A 27298-nucleotide genomic window follows, 5' to 3' on the forward strand; every position below is an offset into this window, starting at 1 on the left:
CCTTACAAAGGTGCTCATATTTTCCAATTTATTATCAAATCCTCTCATTACCTTAGATTGGGTTCTTCCTCATTTAAATCTCACCATCATCATTTAGTTGTTATGAAAGATTTGCATGATGAAAGTATAATATATAAATAATTTAGAAAAGTTCTATAATACATCTCAAAAAAATGGGGTACCACTAGATTGAATTCATATTCCTTTGGAAAAAATTGATTATCACTTTGGCAAAAGCTATATACCACTGGATTGAATTCACAGAACCCTAGCCCTAACCCTCTCAAAACCCCAATTTGAATTCACAGAACCCTAGCCCTAACCCACATTGGTATCTTCCAAACTTCCTCTCTCACTATTCTACCCACATTCACATTTTCACAAACAAAATCAACATAAATAAAATTCAAATTGAGAGAGAGAGAGAGAGAGAGAGAGAGAGAGAGAAGCTCAGAGAGAGGGAGGAAGGTGCAGCGAGCGACAGAGAGAGTGAGAGTCACTGTGAGCAACCCAGAGACAGAGAGCAGAGAGCGACAGAGAGAGAGAGAGTGACTGTGAGCGACCCAGAGAGAGAGAGAGAGCCGAGAGCGACAAAGAGAGGGAGGAAGGTTGTCTCTGGTTGGGGTTTTGGAAAAAAAGAAAGAGAGGAGGGAGAGAGCGTGGTTGTAAATGAGGGAGGGTGGGCCATTTCATAACGGGTTTTTGTTAAAAGCGTGTTTCCAAATCACGCGATCATTACCTGAAAGCGCTAATAGTAACAGTGCTTTCTTAAGTAAAGGCGTGTTTTCTAACCACGCTTTCATAATTCCACTGCCTGGGCCAGAAACATGCTGAAAGCGCTAATAGTAACAGTGCTTTCTTAAGTAAAGGCGTGTTTTCAAACCACGCTTTCATAATTCCACTGCTTGGGCCAGAAACATGTTGAAAGCGTGTTTTCAGCTTAGTTTGGAAAATTCGACCAAACTAGGCTTAGTTTGGGAAATAAATTAGTATAGGGGCTTAGTTTGGGAAAAGCCCCAAAATAGTTGTGTTTGGAAAGATAGTTGGATTTTTTTTATAGTTGAATGTGATATTTGTGAGAGAAAAAGTGAAATAATTATGAAATAGATGTAACATTTTATTTTATTAGTTATTTTAGTCTATTTTAGCCCAAAAAGCCAAAATAGCTTCTTCCTAATGTGATAGAAGGAGAAAAGAAAATGGATGATCTATTTACACACCACTAATACTCTCAGTACACATCATTATTTAGAACATATACAAAATAATTTTTAGAGTTTAAAAATGAGTGGTATTATTAGTACCCTATGAATTATTTTGGACTCCCCATTTCTTTGGACCTCTTATTTATAAATTTTGAAACTATTCAAATTTCTTTTCTCCCCCTAAATAATACCAAAATTATCCTTAAATATTTTACCCATTGAATGTACACCCCCCCACACCTCCATAAAAAACTCCTCTTCCAAAAAATCCTAGCAAAACCCACTAAGAAGAATACGAGTCTCATCATTTTCAAAACCTATGAAGAAGAAGAATATAGCGATTCCAATTTTAACCTGACCCTTCTGTATCTTGGATTAGAGTTTTGGGGTTTCGTATTGTTGTTCATGTCTTTTTCCCCTCATATTTCCTTGAGTTTGGCTATTGGATTGCAATGGTTGTGTTTGGAACAGATTAGTTGCTTGGTTCTCAAACTTTTGTTGCCCAGAATTTTACTCCTCCACTCGAGCGACACTTCTTGAGCTTGAGCGAGCTTTGTGAGCTCTCAGTACTTTTGCAGGTCTGTAAAACTACTGAGAGAGTGTATTCTACGCTCGAGCGGTGCTTTTTATGCTCTAGCGATCTTAGCTCGAGCAGCCTTTCTTGCGCTCGAGCCTTGGTCTGTTGTCTGCAAAACTACTGGGAGTATGCATTCTGCGCTCGAGCGTCACTTCTTGCGCTCGAGCGGAACAACTTATTGTGTCTGATGCTCGAGCGGACTGTGCGTATATTAGTTCGTAAATGTCACTTTTTACATTGTTTTTTCACCTCTTTCTCTCTTTAAACATTTCAAAAACCCTTGATCTAGAGTTTCTCTCTCTAAAACTCATCTTCTCTCTTCTAAAACACCTAGATTTGTTAGGTTCTTGACCCTAGTGTCTTTGGGAAAAAGGTAGAGTGTCTCAAGAGCTCTATTTTGGTCCGAACAAAACTTGGTTTCAGCATCTTTGAAGTTCCTCCATTTGTTTCCTTGATCTCTAGCTTCAAGGTAGGAATTTTCTACACTCTTCTATGAGTTTTAACTTAGTTATTTGTTGATGTGTAAAGAATATTGGAACTTTGGGATGATTTTGAACAAACCTAGGGTTTTGGTTTAAAATCAAAAAAGGGTTTTCAAATGTATGTATTAAAAATGGTTATGGGAGCAAATATGAGGTTGTATTGTGATAAATTTGTTGATTTTGATACCCGGGGTGGATTTTGAAAGAAAATTGAGTTTTGCCCTAAAATGTCTCAAATAGTTATTTTGTATAAATAAGTAAAATTGGTTTTGGGAATATGAAATTGGATGACTGTTTATATAAATGATGGAGTTGGATATGTGTTACTTCTTACCTATAGAAATTTGAATAATTTATTTGTCATGGAGATTGTATATCTGTTTAGAAATATCTATTTTGGGCTATTGGTGGAGGATAGCTATGATTGTTATAGAAATTGCATGAGGATTAGGTGAATTGAAACTAATCACTTATCCGTTGTCATTGAATATGACTATGCCTTTGATACATTGTAAATGTATGACGTTTGGGAGAAGAAATGGGATGTACTCCATGTTTGGGAGAAGAAAGGGGATGGACTCCATTGAATTAAGTTGGCCTATGTGTCTAGGGTGAAAGTCTCAAAAATCGCGCGTGTACATGGGTGCCGATTTCTGCGGACGAAATATCTGTAAAATGGAAGTATTTGTATAATGATTGTATCGGTTATAGACCCACTGAGTTGTACCCTGAGTTTGGTTGTCTGAATGAAATGGTAAATGTCTTACGAATTGAGATAAAATGAATTAAGATATAAAGCTCGATATGGCATGGTTTTGTGAAAAGGTTATAAATGATTTTATCATGGGCATTGGATATGCTTATCATACTTATATCTTTGTTAAGATTCATACATTGTGTTAGATTGTTTCTACTGGGTTTTGGCTTACCCTATTTGGGAAAAATCATTTTTAGGTGTTGGTGATATGCCTCCGCCAAGGTAGTAGCTTGGATGGATTTGGAGCAAGAGCTTCTCTTTTGTTATATTTAATTTGTATAGCCAAGGGCTTTAATTGTGTTGAGTTAGACTCATTTTGTTATAACCAAGCAGTGACTTGGAAAGATATAAGCTTTTAGGGCATATGAATATCTGTTTAGCCTTCGTCCCTTTTATTACGTGTAACACATACTGTAGATTCAGGATGAGCTATTTATGAATGTATATCGCATGTGTCACCTTTTGTTTATTAACTCTGATTAATAGAAGCTTATCGTTTCATTTATGTTACCTTGTATTAGTTGTCTTGGGTTAGATCATTATATAATTATTTCAGGGCGTTACAAAGAAGAAGAAGAAGAAGAAGAAGAAGAATCTTGTCTATGTTCATATAAGCTACAACATGGTATAGCCTTTTGACTAACTACTACAGAGAGAGAGAGAGAGAGAGAGAGAGAGATAGATATCTTTATTTTTTTGTTTTTAATCTCATTTGGGCTATCTGATATGCTGACTTGTTGATCAACAGCTTAACATGGTATAGCCTTTTGATGAGCTTTCGTTTTTACCATAACATATCCTTCATTTCTTCTCTCTATCTCTATCTTCAAACTATGGTAGTGTGGGTGGGTGGGTGTGTATGTGGTGAGAATTGAGGGAAAGCCATAAACAAAACACATTTGTAGTGTACCCAAAAATGGCGAGTTTCCTTCATGTTTGGACCTGTATTCCCGAACAAATAAGTTATGTTCGTAAATGTGTTCCCGAACAAATAAATAATGTTCGAGCCTGTATTCCCAAACTTGAAAAAAGAAAATTTCTGAGAGTGTTAAGAATTTTAACTGTTAACTCGCCATCATCCTGAAATAAATAACAATACAAATTAAATTTCAAAATGTGATCAGTAAAATAGGTCAAAACCTATGAATAATGTTCGGTTACCTGTTTCTGAACAAATAAACAATGTTTGGGCTTATGTTCCCGAATTTCGGTCATTTGTTCGGGAGTTCAGTTTGAAAAAATAGCGAACATATTTTATTATTTTTATCATTTTTTTCAAGAAACTTATCCTTACAATGCCAATTTCTTCTGAGCTAAGAACAACATCAAAGCTATGAACCTCCTCTAAGTTTTTATTATTGTACTCCTCTCGTCTTATGGAGTTGTGATTGCCAGAAAAACTTCCAGTTATTGTCATTGCCGGAGAAGTGTAGTTAATCAAATAGTTGCCACCGTTATCGCCGTAATATTGCCTCCAAAGGGTTTTCAAGGTTTTAAAGGTGGGATATGGGGAAGATTGGGTGGTGATGGAAGTGAGTGCTCTCATAAACCCTGATTTATGATGTAGTGGGTGTGTAGGTTTAATTGTGAGATAGAGTGTCCCAAAATTAATGATGTCCTTCGCAGTAATTTTATTTGAGGTTATTATTGTAATAAAGAAAAGCTAAAAATTGAGGGGTCCAAAATAATTTATGGGGTGCTAATAGCAGTACTCTTAAAAATATCTTATTTCAAACCTTGACTTTCCATTACTAACCCTACATTAACACAACACTAATTATTTGAATACACACCATTACACACACCAAAAACTCTTCATCTTCACCACTACACACAACAAAAACCCCATAATTTTCAGAACAGAGACCATTTTTGTTGGTCTTGATCTCCATCCCTGGTGGAGGTTCATTCGGCTTCCATCTTCGATGCTGTTGGCCTCCATAATTTATGTTGAACTTTCGTCGTGTCTCATCTCATCATCTTGTTGTTTCATATTGTCGGCGGAGTATTTCATTCGGTCTCCATCTTTGCTGGTATTGATCTTTATTGTTATTGTTGAAATCTTATCTTTCGTTGTCGTTTTAGATTGTCATTCTCATCCTTGGTACATTGGGTGGGTATAAATTGTCATTTACACTTTCCATTCCCACAATCAATTTCAACATTGGGACGTTGGGTGGCTATAAAATTTTGTAAAAAATTTAACAAATCCATCAAATTAGTCATGTTCAAGAATATAGAGTTGAACAAACTTAATGGGTTTAAAAATTTAAATCTAAACAACAAATAAAAGTTTAATTTATTTTAATCGAACTAACTTAAAATGTTCAATTTTTTATCTATGAATATTTAATATTTGGTCAATCTTAATAAATAATCAAACAATGTGTAAAAGTTTAACTGTGGTTATCCGAACACAACAAACAAACTTATCCGAACACAACAAACAAACTCATCTTCCCAACATACGAATCAGATAAATAAAAAATAAAAAAGCTAAGTCATAAACTAACCTTTTCAATGTTCAAATCAACATTTTCAATATTTATATAGGAACCAATCATCTTAGTGTCATCCATGGTACGCAAATCTTCAAAATTAATTGATTTCAATGTTCTTAAACCCTAAATTTTCAAATTTGCTTTGAGTTTAAAAAATAAGTATAATGGAGAAGATAATGAAGTGAGCTAATTGTATGTGAAGAGTATTTTGTATTTTTAAATATGAAATTTTTGAATGGATAGAATACACCCCATGTTATCTTTAATGGTCATTTCATTGAAATATATTATTAAAATATAAATTTAATCTATTATGGTGTGTATTGAGAGAATATTAGGGCATCTCCAACGGTTTATCAGAATTTTCATTAAATATGAGTAAAAAACAAAAAAAGACGAATTCCTCTATTTAATATCGCCTGCTCCAACAGAAGAATTTGACTTTTCATTAAACCACTGGTCGACTGGGCAGATGACCGGCCAGTCGACCAGTCATTGTAAAAAAATGAAAAACCTGGTTGTGAAACAATTGGTTGTTGTTGGTAGCTTTGGTGATGCCCAGTACCACTACCTCTTCCTAATCTATACCCATTAACACCTGGTTCTGAAACATGTTTCTTGCTGATACAACCACCTATTTTTGCAACCTATCTCTTCAACAAAACCCAGATCAAAAAAGAGGATATACACAGATGATTTTCTTGTAGAAGGCCAAACTGAAGTTATACCCAATAAATACACTCTTCACATTTTCCCAATTCTCCCTGAAAATCCATTGCCGACCCTCCGAAGCTCCGTCCACCACCAATTTTCTTTTTCTCTATCGTTCGCTTCAAATTGACGTCTTCATATATAGTCCCAGTAGCACTTAAATTTTCACTTACTGTAAGCAAAAACACCATTTTTGTAGATCAGTTTCACTTCTCCAACTGTTTTTGGGAAGCATTTTGTTGGTGTTGTACTTCTTAATTGCATCATAGATAAAAGGTTTGTGTTCTGTTTAGAATTTTACGTTTAGTTGGATTGATTGACAAGATAAATAATAGAATTTCGCACTGTTCGGTTACTGAGAAATCAAAAGGAAAATTAAAAGAAATCATAAATTTTAAGTCTTGACAATTTTTTATTTTACTTCTACTAATTTTCAAAATTGATTACTATGAGTTTTGAATGAAGAGCTCAACTTAGTTGCGTTGGAAATGATTGAATTTGTGTCTTATTTTGTTTTGGGACTGTGAAGGTTGTGACTTGGTGTTTGTCACGGCTCTGAAGAGCAGGGACCATGGCTTAGGATTCGCGAATTTTGTTAAAGAGGTGGTTGACTAGGGGTCAATCTTTCAGTGTAAAATTTTTATAAAATTTTGCTTGAGGTGGTTATTCCAGAGGGTGCCCGGTCAGTCGTTTGGTGGGTCCACACTCTATACACAGTAAATTATTAGTTTGGTGAAAATTTTAGGGCACAAAAAGTACCTTATTTTTACCAAATTTGAATTTGATGATAGATTTGATGAACGGTTGGAGATGGCCTTAATGGTGTCGGTGTGTAAATAAAATCACTCAAAAAAAAAAAAAAAAGACTAAATCAAAGTAAATTTTTTAGATATATATATATATATATATTTGATAGATATAGATTAATAAATTATTTTATATTTTAAATCAATCATTTAGTCTTCATTTAGGATATGAGTTGACTTTTTAATTTTTTAACTATCTTAGTGTGGGGTTAAAAAAGTTTCGTTTGAGATGGGTTTTTTTTAAATTTTTATGAAAGAAAAAATAAAATAATTAACCTTTTTACCTATTTTATTTATTTTTAGTTAAAATAGACACAAAAAAAAAAAAAAAAAAAAAAAAAAAAAAAAAAAAAGAGAGAGAGAAAAAAAAAAAAAGGGCTCATACCAAACATAGCCTTAATTTTATCTTTAAATTTGATAAGAAATTTGTTCAAGCCGGTATGTTTTCTCCATACTCCGGAGGTGACTGTAATTTACCATCTCTCTCTCTCTCTCTCTTCCGTACAACAATGGCGGCAACACGTAGCCGCCTTCTCCTCCTCCGACGATTCCAAACCCTTCGATCCCTCTCCACCAACTCCGCCGCGGAGGCGAAGATGCCGCAGTTGCAAAGAGAGATTGAGATCGACATCGAGCACGAGGAGAGAGTGAAGCCTGCGAGAAAAGAATATGAGGAAATACGGAGATGGTGTAAGGAGAACAATGCCATGATAAACGCCATTCAGAAGGCTGCGGTCAAGGTCATCGCCGATCGCCCCAGATGGAATTTGCCAAAGGACCCCAAAGAGAGGGCGGCTAAGGTGAAGCAGTGGATGGTAGCGATTGACGAGTCTTCGATGACAATGGAGCAGAAATTGAATGACAAAATCGAGTTGGAGATACTGCAGACGCAGAGGAAGGACGATGCCAAGCTGGAGCAGCTGATGAGAGAGATCGATGAGTCTAATAACTGGCTTTTAAGGAGATGGGCTCGGAAAAGGGATTTGCTGCATAAGCTAGAAGACGAGGACGAGAAGGAGGCCCAACCTCAGCTTGCTGACCAAACCCTAGTATGTCATTGTTCATTTTTTGGTTCATTACATTACATTTTTAATCCCCAAACCAAACTGTGTTGGTGAATCTCTAGAAAATGTACACCATGAAAACACACCGCATGCATAACTTGTTGCTATGAATTGTGTTCTTAATCTAACACAAGGAAAGGAAGGAATATTTAACCAAAGCTTTCTAAAACCTTCCTGCAGGTCATCTTGAAATCAATAGGGCTTTAAACAAGTTCACCCTAGGGTTGCTCAACCTTGGCTTTAAAAGATTACCAGATCTAAAATTGGAGATTGAATGTGGACTTGTATTCTATACTCTGTTTCGTTTTGAGTTTCTTAAAACAATTTTTGAAATTTTTGCTTTTTGTGTTTTGTTGTCTATAGTGAACTTTTTTTTTTGTATTTCAGTTGATTTTTATTTTTTGTTTTTTAGATGCATATAATCTAAATGTACTTAAACAGTAAAATATTTGTAAAGAAATCTTTAAAAAAATTCAATAAATACAAAAAATAATAAAATGTATAGATTTTTGAGAAAATTAGTTATAAATTCATATTCCCACCCCTATAAGTTATTAAGGACAATAGTGAAACTATTGGGCCATAAGGACATTTGTTAGAAATTTGTTGGTCAAAAGGACATTACCACCCATGTGTTGAAATTTTTATTTTTAACCTAAATGTTGAAATCTTTTTTTATCTATTTAATTTTTGAATCTATCTATTCAAATTTGTATTTATCTGTTGAAATTAACCAAGCTTATTTTTTTCTATCTATTCAATTTTTTGTTCTATCTGTTCCAATTCTCATACACACACACAAATATATAGAGAGAGGTCTATTTGTCAAAGTCTTTTTTTGAACCACTCTTTCTCTGTGTGTGTGTGTCTCTCTCTCTCTCTTTATTTCTCTCTCTATCTTTCAGCATTTACACCCTTTCTCTTTATCTCTCATCTTTCCCATTACCCACCACCATGCCTTCTCGCCACCACAATCGCTGCCTCTGCCTCTGCCTCCGCCTCCGCCGCCGCCGCTGCACCACCCCTTTCTCCTTTCCATCTCTGATAGTGTCTCTGCTGCCTTCTCCATCCTCATCTTCGCCGCACCGTTGTTTTCCGATTCCAAAGCCCCTCACCGCTTCTTCTACTCTGCTTTGCCATCATCGACGATTCGATGGTAGCTCGGTTGCCACCATCACCGTTGTGATCTCTCTCACCGACCTTGATAAGTGCTACCAGATCCAAGCAAAGGGAGAGAGAGAGAGAGGGAGAGAGCAGCAACAAGATCATCATCACCATCATCTGCTATGGAGAGAACCAACTTCTATGGGGTTTCATCTGCTAATACCTTTGGTTTCAGCTTAGATCCAAACCACATTGCGAGTTCAATGTTGGCGTCTTCATCCTCGCCGCACCGTCGTCGCTTTCCTCTGATCGGGCTCAATCCGAACTTCTGGCGTCATCGTCGTTAACACCAGTCTCCATCTCTCCGTCTGAAAACTTCCATGGTCGATGAAGAAGACAATCGATGGGGCTTAATTCTCTACTCATATCTACTTATGGGTTTTAGAGAGAAAAGTGGGTTTGTTTATGGAGAGAGAGAGAGAGAGAGAGAGAGAGAGAGAGAGGAGCTTGTAGTGAACTACGCCCACCATTGTTAACTAATGTCTGAGAGAGGAGACGAAGAAGAGTCGTAGGAGTGAGAGAGAAAGAGAGACAAATACAGAGAGAAAGAGAGAAGTGGGATTGTGAGAAGCGAATGGTTTTTATATTATAGATATCGGAAGTGTCCTTATGAACTTAATAGTTTCGCGCATGGACTTTTAGACGAATGAAATCCAAATTTGGACCTGTAACCTGAGCACCGTAGATTTTTTGTATCTTTTTTTTTTTTTTTTTTGTATTTAGTGAATTTTTAAATGATTTTTTTGATAAATTTTGTACTTTTTAAATGTATTTATATTAATTGAATCCAAAAAGTAAAAAAACAATTAATTAAAATATCAAAAAAATACTAAAAATAAAAAAAATACGGATTGAAAATTTGAAAACTGTTTTTGAAAACTCTTAAACCAAATAGATTGATAGGTGGTTATGTTTTTTCTTTTTTCTTTTTTTTTTGTTTTTTGGTTCCTTTTATTTTTTTATACTAGGGCCATTCTCTTTATGCAATTTTTAATGACTCATTATTGTTAGTGCTAGGAATAGTTTGTAAGAAGTGTCATGAAGGAGCTTCCCCGACATGAAGAGAGTTTTCGACAAGGTGTGAACCAAGAAAAACCAAGCAAAGGATTGAAAACTAAAAAGCCAAAGTTTAAGGCTTGTTTGGGAATTGGCTATATTAGTTGGCTCTTTGATTTTTCATGAAAAATGTGCAGAAAAGTAAAGAGAGTGATGTGATAACTTATAGTGTTTTTTTGGCTATGTTAGCCACTCCCCAAACAAGGCCCAAGTCTCGACCACGTCAAGATCCTAAGAGTAGGTGAAATTTTCTTCTCATAGTTTGGTAGATCAATTTTAAAGTTGTGGTTGATCATAGTGGAAGTTTTGAGAGATTTATCCAAAAAAAATAGTGGAAGTTTTGAGATGCCCATTGCAGCTTGGTCGACCAACTTGGTCATCATGACCAACCAAAGCTATGGTCAACCAACTTGGTAAAATTTAAAAAAACTAGCCGTTATTAGCCGTTACAAAGGCTCGGCTATTTGTGCCAAATGCCCGCATTTGGTATTCTTTGATGATAAAAAGCTGTGTGAGTGCCTTAGCAACTCCTATACATTCTATGTGGTTGTTTGGAAACACTTATCTTCAGCTTAAGAAAAGATGGTTAAATTTGTTTTCCTCAAACATGGGGTTAAACAACCTAGTTTTTAAAGCTTATTTTGAGCTGAAAATTTAAAAAGAATTTCCAAAACCCAGTACAACTGCCTAAGCATATAATTCAAATTTTAAACTAAATAAGTAGCAAATATGTATTTTCAAAAGTCAGATTTCCAAGAGTTCTCTAACCTTGTGTGAGTGGGTGTATGCTTGACGGTCCTCAACACAAGTGTTGAAGAACTTACTTCTTAGAGCCTTCAAGTTCTCACATTGTGGAAGGTGATGTTTCTCGTCCTAGTGTCATGCTAGTTTGCATACACTATTTGCCATCACATGCTTATATTTTGGTCTCACATACACCGTTGGAACTCTAGGTGAGCATCCCAAGTTTAAGTGTTAAGAACTTGTGTTTTCGTTAAGAATTTGCTTAAAGAATTTGCATTTTAGCTTGGATCACAATGAGCGACACAAAACAAATCGAACATTTGAAACTAAATTTACTGAAATTGTCAATTAGTTGAAATCAATATAGACCATTCTCTTAGACTTACTACTTGTGGTAACTTGTAAGAAAGCAATATAAAAATTTGATCAAATTTATTTATCAAAAAAAAGAAAAAAAAAAAAAAAAGTCCATTACATGCAATACATTTATCAAAAACAACATAAAAATAAAACTTGAGCAAATTTATAAAGATTGTGGACTTGGGATATTTACAACATAAAAGATATAAAAAAATAAAAAATAATAGTAGTCCTATTCACCCCGTCCTATGAAGTACGGACACTTCTAAGAAGGTAACGTGTCGTGTCCGATATCGACACAACATGACACTCTTCGGATACTTCCCAACACTTTTAGACACACATGAAACAAATTATAAGTGAATAAAATAATTTAGAATTCAATGATAAAACAAAAACAAATATGTAATTTTAAACTTCTTCTCCTCCTTTAGTCTTGAATTTTTTTTTGTTTGACTTAAATATTCACATATATAGCATATAATAATTACTTGTTCTTATGTATGACATATAATAAATATATAAAATTATATCTTTTGCACATGTTCCCCATGCATCATGTTCAACATTTTTTAAAAATTTACTTGTCAGCGTGTTCATATCCATGATTCTTAGCCCCCCTCTAAGACATTTTAATTTACTATCAATGCAGACACTCTCTTAATGGGCAACACCAGAGAGTGAGATACCTAGCCTATATGATATACATTTCATGACCATAGACTCATCATCTAATGATGAAGAATTTGAGGATCAACCCTTTCTGACAATGGTGCTGATAACCACTCACTACAGCATGTCCCAAACCTCCTCTACTCACTTGTTCAGGAATGGAGTCACTTTCGTACCACCTGCTGATTTCAACACTTGTTTAGGTCTAAAAATTATACACACAAAACTCTAAAATTATATTTCCAACTGCCAACAAACTACTCGTACAAGTCGTGGAATAACAAAGTGCACTAGACTTATCACAAGGCACAAAAGACATTGTTTTACTATACAGGACATCATTTTCTCACCTTGAATTACTTGCATGTTAAACTCTCACCACGCAACATCACTCATGTATTTCAATCTTTACTCGCGTGTTAAACTCTCACCAAGTGACATCACTCACTCATTTCAATCTCTACAGTACACCATTCACAACACACTACTACACTAGACTTCCGAATCCTTTTGTACCACATTTGGTGGGTGATTATCACCACACCCTTGGTTAGATCAAGTTTAGCTGAAGAATGTAGGGAAAGAGAATTGTTAAGGGAACGAATAACTACTCACATGTGGAGAGATTATAATATAAATCTTCAATGACAATCAAATTGTAATATGGATCCTGGAAAACAGAGAGAGGCTGTAAGGGTTATTTGACTCATTTGCTTTGCATCAATATAATCTTTTTCTGTTGTTGATAAAACAAAAAATTGACAAGTTAATTATTATTATTTGAATGTTATCTTTTGGAGTGAATTAGATTTTAATTTGTTATTGTATTATGCGAAACATTGCATTTGTTTGGGTGATAATTTGCTACTAGTTATGCACTTCTTCCAATATGTTAATGGCATTTTTGCACATAGGTGGAAGGTGACCAAAGGTGCTTGGTAGAAATTGACAAGAAACATTTGACATGGAATAATGAAAAGGATCTTGTTCTTATCGACTCACTCTTGGACCAAATGCTCGGAGGGCAAAAAATTGGTGGTAGTTTTACATCATCTGCGTATGGAGCTGCAAGCAAAGCGGTGAGTACCAAGTTTAGCGTACATTGTGATTCCAATCATGTAAGGAATCGGTTGAAGACTTTAAAAAGTAATCTTGCAATGGCTAAAGATATGTTAGCAACTGATAGTGGATTCAGGTATAATCATTCAACACAACTGATTGAAGCTACAACAGGTGTTTGGGCAGCTTACCTCAAGGTATATCTAATTGTAAGATTGATGTAGTTGTGTTGTGTACTACAAACTTAAAATATTTGTTCGTCATTATTTAATATAATATTATATATGCTATTCTCTATAGGCAAAGCCTAAAGCTTCTCATTTTCAACATGCTCCGATTCAAAACTTTCAAAAGTTGTGTCAACTCTTTGAAGAGGATCGAGCAACTGGGAGTTTCGCTGTAGGTCCAAAAGAAAAGTGACATGACAAAACCAATTAGATAGAGTCACTCTCAGAGAATTTTGATGTGATTGGAACTCAACAAGATGACCAAACTACTGAAATATCTTCTTCCTCTAAACTCAAAGAAGAGAAAGGACAAATCACATGATACTCTGAATGAGGAAATAAGGTCAATTACGGATGGTCTACATGCAGTTGCAATAGCACTTGATCGTGGTAACCTTCGGAACTAGACAGATGAACAATTATTTGAGGAGATTGAGAAGGTTAGTGGCATTGACTGATGCTTCTCGAATGAAGGTGTATCAAGTTCTTACTAAAGAAGTGAGTCATGCTCGAGCATACCTAGCTTGCCCTAGTGAACGCCGTGGTCTTTGGTTGCCTGTTAAATTTGGATCTTCAATCTTTGATGCATAGTACTATTTTTTTTTTTCTTTGAAACTTTTTTATTTGAAGCTTTCAGCGATTTTGGTGAACCTATGAAAATATCATTGCGCTTGGATTTAATATGTTTTCTGTATATGGACTTTCTTAGTTACTTGCTGCACTTGTATGGTAGATTTAGGGCATGTATGTGTCCTTGAGGTTCCAAATAATCTCTGTTGCATGATGGCCCTTTTTGCCCTTTTTTATGATGTTGTGGATGTGAATGTTATGTATTGTTCATCAAGTTTTTTTTTTATTTTTTTTTATTTTTTAAATGCTTACGATATTAGGATACTATGGATCTGTAATATGGATTAATGCTTTAATAATATTAATTTGATCATCATTAATTAAATGTTGTCATTTTACTGAATAATAATTTTGGTATAGTTACAATTTATTCTTGTAAGTAGGAATTCTTGGAATCATGAGCTAATCTGAAACAAAACTGTTTCTTTGTTTTGGTTTTGGTCCAATTTTATAGGTGTTAATTGTTCGGTTTGATTCTCGAAATCACAAAATCGGTAGATTGTTTAATTTGGTTTGCAAAAACTTGTTTCAGAATTTTTTTCTAAAATATTAATATGGGGACAGGAATAAAAAAAAATAAAAATACTTACTATTTTTATATAACTTTATGTTTTGGGTGGTTATAAATAAAAATTTTAATTTTTTTTATTTTGATTTTGATTAAAATAATTTTAAATATTTTTTAAAAAAATTATGAATTCTTTTTTTGAAAAACAAATTAAAAGCATTTAGAATGATTTAAATAAGTATATTTTAAAAAAATTTACAAAAAAATATATAAAAAAATAAAAATATGATATGACTTGAAAAAGATAAAAGAATGTGTTAATATAGGGATACCAAATAATGCCTAAACAAGCCCTTTGATTCTTGAATTTTTTCAAAACCTAACCACAATCCTTTATTTTTGTTTTTAAAGGTGAAAAAAAAAGAAAAGAAAACAACTGCTGCCTCATTTTTTTTTTCCTTCTTTTTTTTTTAAAAGTTAAATCTACTAGTCTCATAAATAAACTTTCTGAGATGTTCAATTATGTAAAAGTACAACTTAATTTTTTTGGTACTCGGTGATGATCTTGCCATCAGAAATATTTGAAATCAAATATTAATCACTGTCTTTGGTTTGAGTTTTTTGAATTAAGTTTTTTGAAAATTAACTTTTTTGATTTTTGTATTTTTTTGTTTTTAGTGAATATTTTTTAAATTTTAAACATTTTTTTTTTACTTTTTTAGATGCACCTTACGTAGATATGCCTAAAAAGTAAAAAAAATTGTGAAAAAATGTTTTAACAAATTAATAAATACATAAAAATACAAAAAATGTACTGAATTCTTGTATTTTTTTTATATTTTTGATATTTAGTGAATTTTTAAAAGATTTTTTTTACAATATTTTTACTTTTATGGTGTATTTATGTTAGGTGTGTCTAAAAAGTAAAAAAATTGCTTAAAATATTAAAAAAATTCAGTAAAAACAAAAAAACACGGAAAATAAGAAAGTAGAATTTTCTGAAAAGTGTTTTGAAAAACTGGAAACCAAACAAGATAATTGTATTAGGAAAAAAGTATCCGGAAAATTCAGTAAAATAAAATTTTAATTAATTAAATTGCTCTCATTATGTCTTTTCTTTTTTTATTTTTCAAACTCAACCAACATAGTTTAGAATTGGAATCCTAGCAATTCTTTATCTTTTTCTTTCTATTTTCACTTTCCTTTTCAAATTCTTCCTCAAATCTTCTAATCAAACACAACCTAAAATAGACACTAAAGAGAATCGGACCTTAACTTTATGTGAGATCCTCAAGCCTCTCATCCCTAGATTAGCTTCACTTTTTTAAATAAGATAAATTATAAATACACCTCCTGAGATTTGTTTAAAATACAAATTATTCCATGTAATTTGAAAAATTATAAATATCCCATTGTCATAATTTTTTATTTAACAGAATTAACTGAAAATATGAAATTCTTAACTGCTCTCCTATACAATAATGGAATTACTTGAATTATTAATTAAAATATAATTCTCACATTATTTGTGAGACCCCTAACTTTTGTTAAACCTATTAAGTCCCTTACTTTTAAATTATTTCCTTGAAGGCCCTTAGTTTTTGAATTAATTGTAATTTTAACCCTATGATCAAAATATATGCGCTAACTGAAAACTAACAAACCTTAATCGATTTCAGTAACTTAGGAATCATTTCTAATATTCTAATACTGGCTAATTGGCTCCCTAAATATGGAATTACCACTCAAAAACCCTAGGCTTTTCCGGTTTTATCACATTCGTCGGTTGATCGCCTTTTTATTCGAAACAAGAAATCCAAACCGAGTTAAACTCTCTAATCCTAATTTAATTTAATTCTACACTAAAATAAATGTTCCAACTCACAAATTAAATCACAAATTGACCCCAAACAAGTAACATTATATATTTTTATACACTTGTACCTTAAAATCTTTTTTTTAAACATTATATTTTACAAATTCCAACAATTGTACAAAATATATATATATATATATATATATAACAAGTCCATCAATTCACCATCATTAGCCATCCATCACCATTGTAGGTGTAATGAGTGTACTTTGAGACAATTTTGAATGATTTAAGAAAGAAAATCTTTAACTTGGTACAAACTTATATATATATATATATATATATATGTATATATGCAATTAGGTTGGTTTGATTAGAAGGAAACCCTAACTAGATCATGTTTAGGAATCTAATTAAGGCTTCTAATCCTTCACTATTCTATTGAATTCAAACTAAATCCAAACTATCCTATTCAATTCCAACCAATGGGCATTTATGACCTTTTGCACCAAATTCATTATAAAAACAACCCCTCCCATAGCATTTTACATGCAAGAGCACACACATACACACTATATTCAGCTGAGAGAAAAAGAGAGGAAGAGAGTTTTGGTGGTAGAGGAAAGGAAAAAGAGAAGAAATTGTGCAAACACTTCATTAGGCAATCAAGTAAACCACAATACAACTCTCTCTTATTTTTCCTTTCAAATACATGCTCTTAGAAGTTTTAAACATTCATTCAGATGTGTTTTGATGGTACTTTTGTGTTAAAAATGAAAGGAGTTGAGCCTTGGTTCTACCCTTCTCACATTTCGTTTAATTGGTATAAGACTACCTTTTTTCCATATCAAACTCTCAAAATTTCCAAAGGCACACCTTCACCTTAAATTTCTGAGTTTATTACATATTATTTATCATGTTTTCATCACAAGATAAGTATAAAATTTCTCCTAGTTGACCTCTTTTCTCACCAATTTTCTTATTTCACGAACTGTGCCAGAACAATCTATTTTACAGCCAACTTTTTAAAATTATAGAAAAATGTCAAAAAATCTTCTGGACCTTAATTTTATGTCAGAATCTTCCTTAAGGAGATAACTTTCAAGTAAAATTGGTTTCATTGAAAAAGAGTGAGCGGTTTGTGAGAAAACTTGATTTTTGTAACGGTCGACAAATTTGGACAGAGCTGGAGTATTTCTGAAGTAACTAAAAATCTAGAAAAGCCATTCCGTTTCCGAAAATGTTCTGAAAACTAAATAAAATTATCTACGAACCATAGGAAGGCCGGATTTGGAAAAAATCTGAAATAGTTCTTTTAATCTTGATCTTTAAGTGACTCTAAATCTGAAAATGTTGTTTACATTGATGTTTTGTGCTCTTGACTTTATGAATGTGTTTACTTATATATAATCATGTCTTGGTATGATATTATATATGTCATGGTTATGTATTTTTTTTGTCCTTTGAAGATGCTCACATTTATGCAAATTTATTTTCCTTTTCGCTTGTACTAACTAATTAAAATGTGAATTTCAACGAGAACCTTAATGGGATGGCTAATGGAGTTTCGATCACATAAGTATTGTTATGAGATAAAGTTATGTTCCAATTGAATTGATTAGCGGGACATGTTCCCCTTGAAAGTAAAGTCTTACGCAAGTAGTTGTTTCGGAATCCTTGAACGGAGTGGTTGTATTCGAACCCTAGGTGTTTATGGTGGATAAGGTTAGAGGAGGTTATGGGCAAGGCCCATTATTACTGTCTTTTTTGAGGCCCTGCAGTTTGCACTACGCCGTAGATAACCGTTGGTAGGCATCCCAGGTTAATTTTGCAATAAAGTAGCAAAAGAGGGAACATACCGAATAATCCCCGTCCGATTCTTGGGGTTGAGAGGATGAAATCTCTTGGGGGATTTTTAGTTTACTAACATCTAACCTTATAATCCTTTATTATTGAATGATTATCATGCTTAATTATTTGCTTGTTATAATTGTAATGGTGTATTGGATTGGAAAAAATGGATGGGGTGCGTGTGTGTTTACTGGGTATTCAAAGCTCACGACGTTTCATACTAGGTATTGAGGACTATTAGACCAATTGAAGGCAAAGCTGAAGTATTTGAAGATGTATGACTATCGTATGAGAGTTAGAAACTAGTTTTGTAAACACGATTATAAGATTGTAAGTGATTAATTGCTTGTTATATTTGAAACATGATTTTGTAATTATTATATATAACGTTTGTAACCCATCCTTATACTTTGTCAATTCATGTAGGTCTTGTGTTAATACCTTGTTAAGATCTGTCAAAAATGTAGCTTTGTTATCTAAAGTGGTTGGACTTAGAAGGGAGGCTATTTTGACTCCTCCGACCTTCTTGGGATCTTGCTTGGTTATTAGCCAAAGGACTCATTAGTGACATTTTTTACTCTTGTAACCTTAGATAAATCCTGTATTTAATTATTCATATATTATCTGATGTTCTCGATTTTTGGGGCGTCACATTATTAAAAATTGTTAATTAACATAATGATTTATTAATAAAAGAGGTTATTTGTTATGAAATTAAAATTTTCAACAGGCGGAATATAATTTCCAAAAACATAGGGGGTGATTCTTATTTTAAACAAATCTCAGGGTATATTTATAATTTGTCCTTTTAAATATTATATGATATATTTTATTTATTCATTTTTTATTTTTTTGACTCTTACAAGTCAATTAGCAACTAATACATAAAAATGTTTAAAATTAATAAATTAAAAATAAATCCATAATATAAGTATATATATTAAATTATATAAACAATGTATATTTAAAAAAAATAATTTTAATCCTTCATTTTGTAGTAAATTCAATTACTTAAAAATTTAAGGATAAATTACAAATACATCTATCAATATTTGCTTTAAATATAAATGTCCCTTATAGTTTTGAAAATTACGTCTTATCTTTTCAAATTTCTAATTACATAACAAATGTCCATTTTTATTAATAAACAATTAAGACAAATTATGAGAATAGGATATTGTTATTTTCGGAACTATAGTGGACAATCTGTATTTTAAGCAAATTTTAGAGAGTATAGTTGTAATTTATCCAAATTTTAAATATATATTTAAGAAGGGGGAACTACATGTAGGTGGGAGAAGGGAAAAAATATTTACCAACACATAGAGGGGTACGAGTGACATTTGCACCCCCACATCCTTTCATTTGCATCCCACCATAAATACACTTGCACCCCCATGTGCTTGTAATTTTTTTCTTCTCCTTCCATTTGCATGTGGTTCCCATTTTAAGAATCACTTAAACTTTTAAATAACACTAATTGTAGCTTGTTTTGGAAAGTAGATTAAAAGCTAATTTTTTGACTTTTTTAAAAAATGTTTTAAAAAAAAAGAGAGGTGATGTGATTCAAAATAGATTAAAAGTAAAAAAAATGGCTTTTAACCTTTGAATTAATTTTTATTTAATACATTTAGTTTTTAGTGGTAAATTGAATTATCAAAATTAGACGCGGAAGAAAAACTGATGAAATCGAACCTACCGCTAAAGACCAATCAAAATTGGATTTTTTTTAATCTATTTTTTTTATAATATCCTATTTGTTCGATTTTTATTTCCCCCCTAACCAACCAAAATATTGTATTTAAATCTTTTGAGCATCAGAAGATAAGTCACTAATAATACATATTTGGTAACAAAAATTTGGTATGAAGGCATTTATAGAATAACTTTCACCCATTTTCTTTATTTATTCCTAATTTGGTAGGGAGGAATCTATAAATTTTTATAAGACTCTAAAAACTCGTATAAATCTCTCATTGACATCAAATTGAATAAATTGACAAAACTGAATCACAAAATGTGATCTGTTTCAATTCTTTAGCCAATGAAATTGCAAAGTTTAACATTGTTAAAATATCTTTCAATCTCGATCAAACCCAACCTTTTTATCCTTATAATCTAGGGCTACAAATGAATTGAGTTATTCACGAGTTTAACTCGACTCAACTCAATTCATTAAGTACATATATAAACTCAAATTTGAATAAGCTCAGGTCATTTATTATTTATTTAAATAATAAAATAAATATATTATTTATATATGAAATGAGATAATAAAAATAAAAAGGCTGGGCTTCCCTCTCGTCCGTGATCGGACTGTAGGGTAATGTTGGGCTAGTGGAGGCTACTATGGGTCCCGTTTCGATAATCTGAACCGTTCAATGTGTAGAAATCATCGAGTACTATATGCTTGTGAAAAATCACGTTGATCGGATATCAATAGCTATCTCATCAGATCAGATTTCTGTCAGCCGTTTATTTTTTTACGGTTCATTTTTTTTTTTTTTTATACAAACTGATTTGATCACATAATTATCGATATCCAATCAACGTGATTTTTTACAGGTATGTAATACTCAACGAATTCAACACATTGAACAGTTCAGATTATCGAAACGGGATTCATAATAAATTTCAATAAGTCAAACAGTATCTTCCAATCTGATTACGAATGGAAAGAAGTCTGCCTAAAACAATATGTATAAATAACTTAATTCTGGTCATTTATTATTTATTTATTTATATATGCCAAACACACACTTATAAATTAGAATTTAAAAAAATAATAATTTAGGTTGTGCTACAACCCACTAATATTGAGGTGCGAATTTATATCAAATTTGTTTAACCGGTGCCGATTAGCCGGTTAATCGTCCGACTAAGCGACTAACAGCACGATTGACAAGGACAACGCAATTGACAAGTACAACTGCTGTCAAGGACAACGCGATTGACAAGAACAACTGTGGTAGTAGACAAGGATTTCTCCGGTCGTCCGACCGGTCAACCGCTGATCACAAATTCACGCGATTCGCGCTGAAGCTGTCGAGGCTGAAGCATTAACCAATAATTTAACTATGCCAAATTTATGAAATTTGTTCTCTCTCTCTCTCTCTCTCTTCCGTACAACAATGGCGGCAACAAGTAGCCTCCTCCGAATCCAAACCCTTCTATCCCTCTCCACCACCAACTCCACCGCCGTGGACCACCACCAGTACCTCCGAAAGAGGCGGAGGCGAAGCTGAGGTAGTTGAGAAGAGAATACGCGAAGAAGGTAAAGGAGTTGCGAAAGGATTATATGGAGGAAATGGAGTTGCTGAGAGCGGAGCGCAAGGCCACTAAGGCCGCCTCCAAGATGGCCAAAGCTGCCCAACGTCAGCTTGCTGAGACCAAGAGTTTCGCCAAACCCAAGTATGTCTCCCTTAACCCCCACTTCCTCATTTGTTGGTTAATTACCTTTTTTCCCAAGTATGAGTTTTGTGTTATTCTGATCCTAATAATGTTCAAATTGTTTCAATTTAATATAAAAATATTTCAATTTGATCTCCGAAAATTTGTGATTTTGAAGATAAAAATGATAGAGATTGACATATTAGAGCATCTCCGAGGCTTCATCAAAAGTAAAAATTTGATGAAAAGTTTGATATGATATGATATGATGCATCCAATGATAAACTTAAAATTTTTATCAAATCTTGTTACAATCCCGGTTGACCCAACTGACACCTACAAAATTTGATGAAAGGATATAATTTGCTTGATTTGATGAAAAATTTAACTCTTTGATATCAATTTGATGAAATGGTTAGGGATGGGTTTTAATGCATTTTTCATCAAATTTGAATTTGATGAAACATTTGATAGAAGGATGGGAGATAGCCTTATATAGACCAAAATGTAAATTTATAAAGGGAAAATTACATCAGCGGTTCCTACATTTTGCCTCTTGCGTTTCTTACACTTTTCAATTAATTCAATTTTGACTCTTAATTTTAGATTTTGTATCAATTTGGTCTAATAATGCCGTTAATTATGACTAAATTGGTTGAGGCAGTTGAGTAAGTTTATAATTTTTACCAATACATGCCATTTATGTGCGTATTTTTTATCCAAAAAAATGTTAAGAATTGTAATCAATTTTACCAAATTGAGACAGAGTCATAAATTTAGTGTCAAAATCAGAGTAATTGAAATTATATGAACAAAAATGACACAGACCAAATATAGGGACTATTGTCATGATTTGCCCATTTTTTAAAGTGTTCTTATATTAATTACAAATCATTGCAATTTTTTAAGTGAATTTCCACTTACCCGTTACAAAGCTAGATTAGAAGATCAAATTGAAATATTTTATACATTGGGACTAAATTTACTCAATTTAGATTACCAAAATGTCACAAACAACCTAGTTTAGGACTAAAAATATAATTTACCCTTTTTAATTTGAAACAATGTTGATGAATGTTGGGTGCAGAATTAAAAAAATCACTTCCCTTTCCCATTGATGACAGTAGTTTAACTCAAAGGTTTTTTTTTTTTTTTTTTTTTTCCCCTGAAAATATGGGATGTTATTGGTCAAAAGGGATACGAGAAGGTATAGAGTTTTTGGTAATGCAAGAAGTATGGGCTGAAAAGGGGAAAACAGTAATAGGAGAGGTTTGAGGGAATTAAATATCATAGTCAGGGGTCAATTATGATGTTCATCCTATGGTGGCTAGGGACATTCCCAATGCTTGATCAAGATAGTTAATTGGAATGTGAGAGGACCTAGGTCCATTGCAAGGAGCATTCTATTGGAGGTCTAAAAACAATAGTTTCTTGATATTGTTCTACTTCAAGAAACAAAAAATTGAAGAGTTCGATATAAGGCTAGTTAGGAGTTTTTTTTTTTTGTTGGTGGGTGGGGTTGTTAATTGTTGCGATGAGGGGTAGTCTTACAAAAAGAAGTGTTGATAGGAGATTTTTCAGTTTTGGTGAGGTTTGTAGACCTTGATGGATCATAATGGTGGTTAACCAATGCGGACGGTGGTCCGAATAGTTCGAGGTTGAGCACCTTTTGGGATGAGTCAGGTTGTCTTCTTGGGTTGTGTTCTGCTAATTGATCTTTGGGCGGGGGCTTTAATGTCATTAGGATTTTGTCAAAAAAGTCCAATAGGATTAGAGTCACTGGGAGTATGAGGGATGATTTACTTGATCCTCATTTATTTAATGTTAGATTTACTTGGTTTGACTTTCAAGAAAATTTGGTCTGTAAAAAGCTGGATAGATTTCTTCTCTCTTTAAGATTGGAGAATAGGTTGTCAAGTGCAAGGCATGAAGCACTTCCAAGAGCACTGTCTGATTATTGTCCAGTGGTGTCAGAAACTTGAACATGTAACTGGGGTCCTCCTATTAGGTTTGATAATACGAGATTGGATCATTCTTTGTTTTTGAGAGATTTTAGATAGTGGTGAGAAGAATCTGGAGTCCATGGGTAGGAGGGTTTTAAATTTACAAAGAAGTTGAGAATGGCTATGGGAAAGCTTGAGTGTGGAATAAGAGGAATTTTAGAGATTTGAGGGAAGTGAAAAATGAGTTGGTGAAAGGAATTGATGAATTTTATAGATTAAAGGTTTTGCGGGGAGATGGATGAAGTGCTTAGAAAGGAGGGATCAAGGATGAAAATTGAGTTTAAGAAAAATATTTAGAGAAACATTTTTTTGGAATGAAAATGCTTAGATAAAGTAGTTAAAAGAAGGGGATACTAATTTCAAATGATTTCATAAGGAGTAAATGAAAATAAGAAAAAGAAGTTCATTAAGAAATTGGAGTTTGATTCTTGAAGGATCACTGAGAGGGAAGATCAAATTGTATTGACTTTTTCCCTTGAACTTAAAAATAATAATAATAAATAAAATAAATAAATAAATAAACTCTTTGGGTTAGATTTGTGAGATTGGGAATTTGGGGTCTGGAGTGGTTTCCAATTAGTCAGGGGAGGTTCTCTTGGCTTGAAGACCATTTGAGGAGTTGGAAATTATAGAAGTTATTTTTTTATTCTAAGAGAGAGAAATCACTAAGCTCGGATGCCTTTACCATTGCTAGTTTCCAAGATGGTTGGGAGGTGGTTAAGGATTTGATTGAAGCTTTTTAAGAGTGGGATTGTTAATGGATTGACCAATGATTCTTTTAACTATTTGATCTCTAAGAAGGTGTGAGTTCTTTGAAAATTGGGATTTTGAGTCCTATATTACTTTGGTTATATGGTTGTACAAGATTTTCGCGAAAGTGTTGGCCAGAAAACTGAGAGCAGTTTTGGGAGATTCTCTATTTCTATTTCAAAGCGAGCTTTTCTTAAGGGCCATAACATTTTCGATTTGGTTTTGGCTGCAACTGAGGCAGGACAGGAATAAAGAATCATGCAAAACAAATGGTGCTCCCTTTCATTCTCATTTGGCATTGGTGCAGGATTTCATGGACATTGGTGATAGAGCCACACCTGTTTATGCATTTCATGTTTCTCTTACACTGTTAGATTAGAGCTCATCTATAACTGTAGGGATTCAAACTTCTAATGTGAACAAGTTCGTGGATTTTTTTTTCTTGGTTTTCTTATGAACTCAAACCACAATCCAATTGGTAACCTACAAACTTGATAGTACTCAAACATATATAAACCCACAGTTGATAGTCTTTTGATTATATCAGATAAAAATTGATATGTAATCATTTTATGTATGTTGGATTCGGACCATATGACAAGTGAATATCAATACCCAGTCTTGTCTGCATGTGGACAAATCTGCTTGTATATTGTTATGGTATCTTGTCCTGAATCTGAGAACACAAAAATTGTTGCAACGTAGTTGTATCATAAGTCTTCTATGTAATAGCATATTTTTCTGGATAACAGATTTAGCGAAATTCTGTGGGATAGCTGCAGTAAATCTGCTACAGAATGTACCAGTACCAACTACCGAGCATATCTGAATCAAAATTCATAGGTTATTATCCTGTTCCGTTGTGCATAAACTAATGTTTTCGGTTATGCAGATATATTTATCCTGTAATAATAGCTCTTGCACTGTTCATGTTTTCTTAATTTGCTTTGTCATGCCTTCTTCATGGTTTTGTTCGCACTGTTTGTTTATTGATAGGGGTCACCTTTACCATATCCTGATGTGTTTCAATTTTGTATGGATACAGTCGAAAGAAAGAGCAGGGAAGCCTGAATATTGGATCATGAAGAAAATGAAAATCGAGGAGAAGAAGTAAGATAAGAATGAACTTGTGCGTTGGCAAAGTTCCATGTGGATAGATGAAGCTGAATTGGTGAAGAAGGTACTAGAAGCCATTGTTGATACTACTCCCCTTTGAGTACTAGGAAGCTTACATCAAATCAAATTACTAGGACACAACACTATCCATTTTTCAAAAAAATGTCTGTTAGAGGCAACCTTTTCTTCCCATTTTGTTTGTAATCGTTTTCAGTAACATGATGAATGCCATTTTTCCCCCACCTTTTCTTGAGTATTCATTGCGATGATAGGGTTATGTTTTTACTACTCAATGGACATGACAAGATTATCCTTTTACCCTTTAGTTATATTCGTATTACCAATTACTCGGTTACACTTTTCAACTGAGTCGTCAACTCACTCTCTTCTTACTTGACACCCACTGCCCATGCCCACCCCATCAGAGCCAATCACCACCTCCACCTTTGCCCAACCTACAAAGCACATTGGCAACGAATATCCCAGTAGATAAATAGTGCCTCCATTTCCATCCCACCACCATCAAAACACCAAAATTGGCCATGGTCTCCATCTGAACACCTGAACCATTTATTTATGCACTAATTGACAATATAATGCTTTGAGAATAACCAGCCATCACCATTGCAGATCATTCCTTTCAGTTATGTGTGTTGTTACTGTGATTGGCTGCTAGTGACTGGTGGCGTTGACAGTGCTGGGTGATGAAGTTGTGTATTGAGGTGGTGGGACGGGAGGTGGTAGCAGCGGTGATTGAGGAAGGGTGGGAGTTGACATCAATGACTTGTGAGCTGTGGCTAACGGAGGGGCTGTGGGGGTGGCTCAGGATTGTGAGGCTAGTTTTGCACATTTTTGTGTTTTTAAAGAAGTTTTGGTTTCCTGACCATAATGAAATTCATCTTGTTAGAGCCATGAAAGTTGAACAAAACTGAAGTTGCACCAACTGTGCCCTCCTACTATTCAGTATCTCAAGAATTGAAGTCAAAAACTTCTATGAAATAGTTTCACGGGATTCAGTCAATTTTATTGATTGTGGAATATCGTTGACAAATAGGAATCCACATATCAAAGGATTTCCTGTTTTTAGTATGGAATGAGTCAATCATCTACTTTGATATCTTATTGAAAAAGAAAAGGTTACATTGCCCCTCCATTGATCTTGATCTTGATCAGTGTGACAGATACCACAATAGTTAACAAGAGGGTGTATTTTACAACAACAATGATTCATCCTACTAATTTGGGAACACTAATTGACCACTAATGAGGTGAAAATTCAAAAAAAAAAAAAAAAAAAAAAAAGAGAGCAAAACATCCCATCATATAAAACCCACACCACTTTATAACTATTAGTGCTCCTTTTTTTAGTGATCTCACTCATTTTTCATTTTACAAAAATCCACACCACTTTATAACTATTAGTGCTCCTTTTTTTAGTGATCTCACTCATTTTTCATTTTACAAAAGGACCTGTAGAGTGTGGTACTGCACTCTGCCAGCCAGTGAAAGCTGTTCCACATCGACAATGAAAATTGGTTTACAAGAAATTTTTGAAAACATGAGACTTTATAAGAAACATGATTTCATGAAAATTACTTTCACGCAAAAAAAAAATAAAAAATTATAGTATCTTTTGAACTTATTGTTTTTTGTTTTTGAAAACATAAAAAACAAAAATAAAGAAAACAAGAGCGAAAACACAACTAAACATGCTCAAGTTTACACGATATGAGATTTCTCCGAGTAAAATGGGGAATGCCAAGCTAATAACCAAACAACATTGAAATTGTCTAAAAATGCACCCAGCAAAAGGTAAACAAATAGAGTAGGTAAATGTGAAATATGAGAA

At 33.4% G+C, this 27298-nt stretch overlaps 1 protein-coding gene and 1 long non-coding RNA gene across 5 annotated transcripts; both read left to right on the forward strand.

Moving 5' to 3' along the window:
* Window positions 1-7453: 7453 nt before the first annotated feature.
* LOC114300985 (uncharacterized) lies at window positions 7454-14184 on the forward strand. Of its 4 annotated transcripts, none has more exons than XR_014335323.1 (4): window positions 7454-8088; window positions 13014-13178; window positions 13286-13355; window positions 13459-14184. XR_014335323.1 is itself a non-coding variant. In XM_028245871.2 (3 exons), the coding sequence occupies exons 1-3, from the start codon at window positions 7480-7482 to the stop codon at window positions 13576-13578; spliced, it is 1071 nt and encodes a 356-aa protein (XP_028101672.2). In that variant the 5' UTR covers window positions 7454-7479; the 3' UTR covers window positions 13579-14184. The 4 variants fall into 4 exon arrangements, 2 of the variants coding, with proteins under 2 accessions (XP_028101672.2, XP_028101673.2); XR_014335324.1 differs by having other exon boundaries at window positions 13513-13650; XM_028245871.2 differs by having other exon boundaries at window positions 13014-13355.
* Window positions 14185-20923: 6739 nt separating this feature from the next.
* LOC145795100 (uncharacterized) lies at window positions 20924-26448 on the forward strand. The gene is made up of 2 exons (XR_014335325.1): window positions 20924-21601; window positions 25379-26448. It is a non-coding gene; the product is annotated as an uncharacterized LOC145795100 (long non-coding RNA).
* The last annotated feature ends 850 nt before the right edge of the window (window positions 26449-27298 follow it).

This window comes from Camellia sinensis, chromosome 7 (genome assembly GCF_055761805.1).
Source record: "Camellia sinensis isolate YWXY chromosome 7, ASM5576180v1, whole genome shotgun sequence".
Taxonomy (NCBI): Eukaryota; Viridiplantae; Streptophyta; class Magnoliopsida; order Ericales; family Theaceae; genus Camellia; species Camellia sinensis.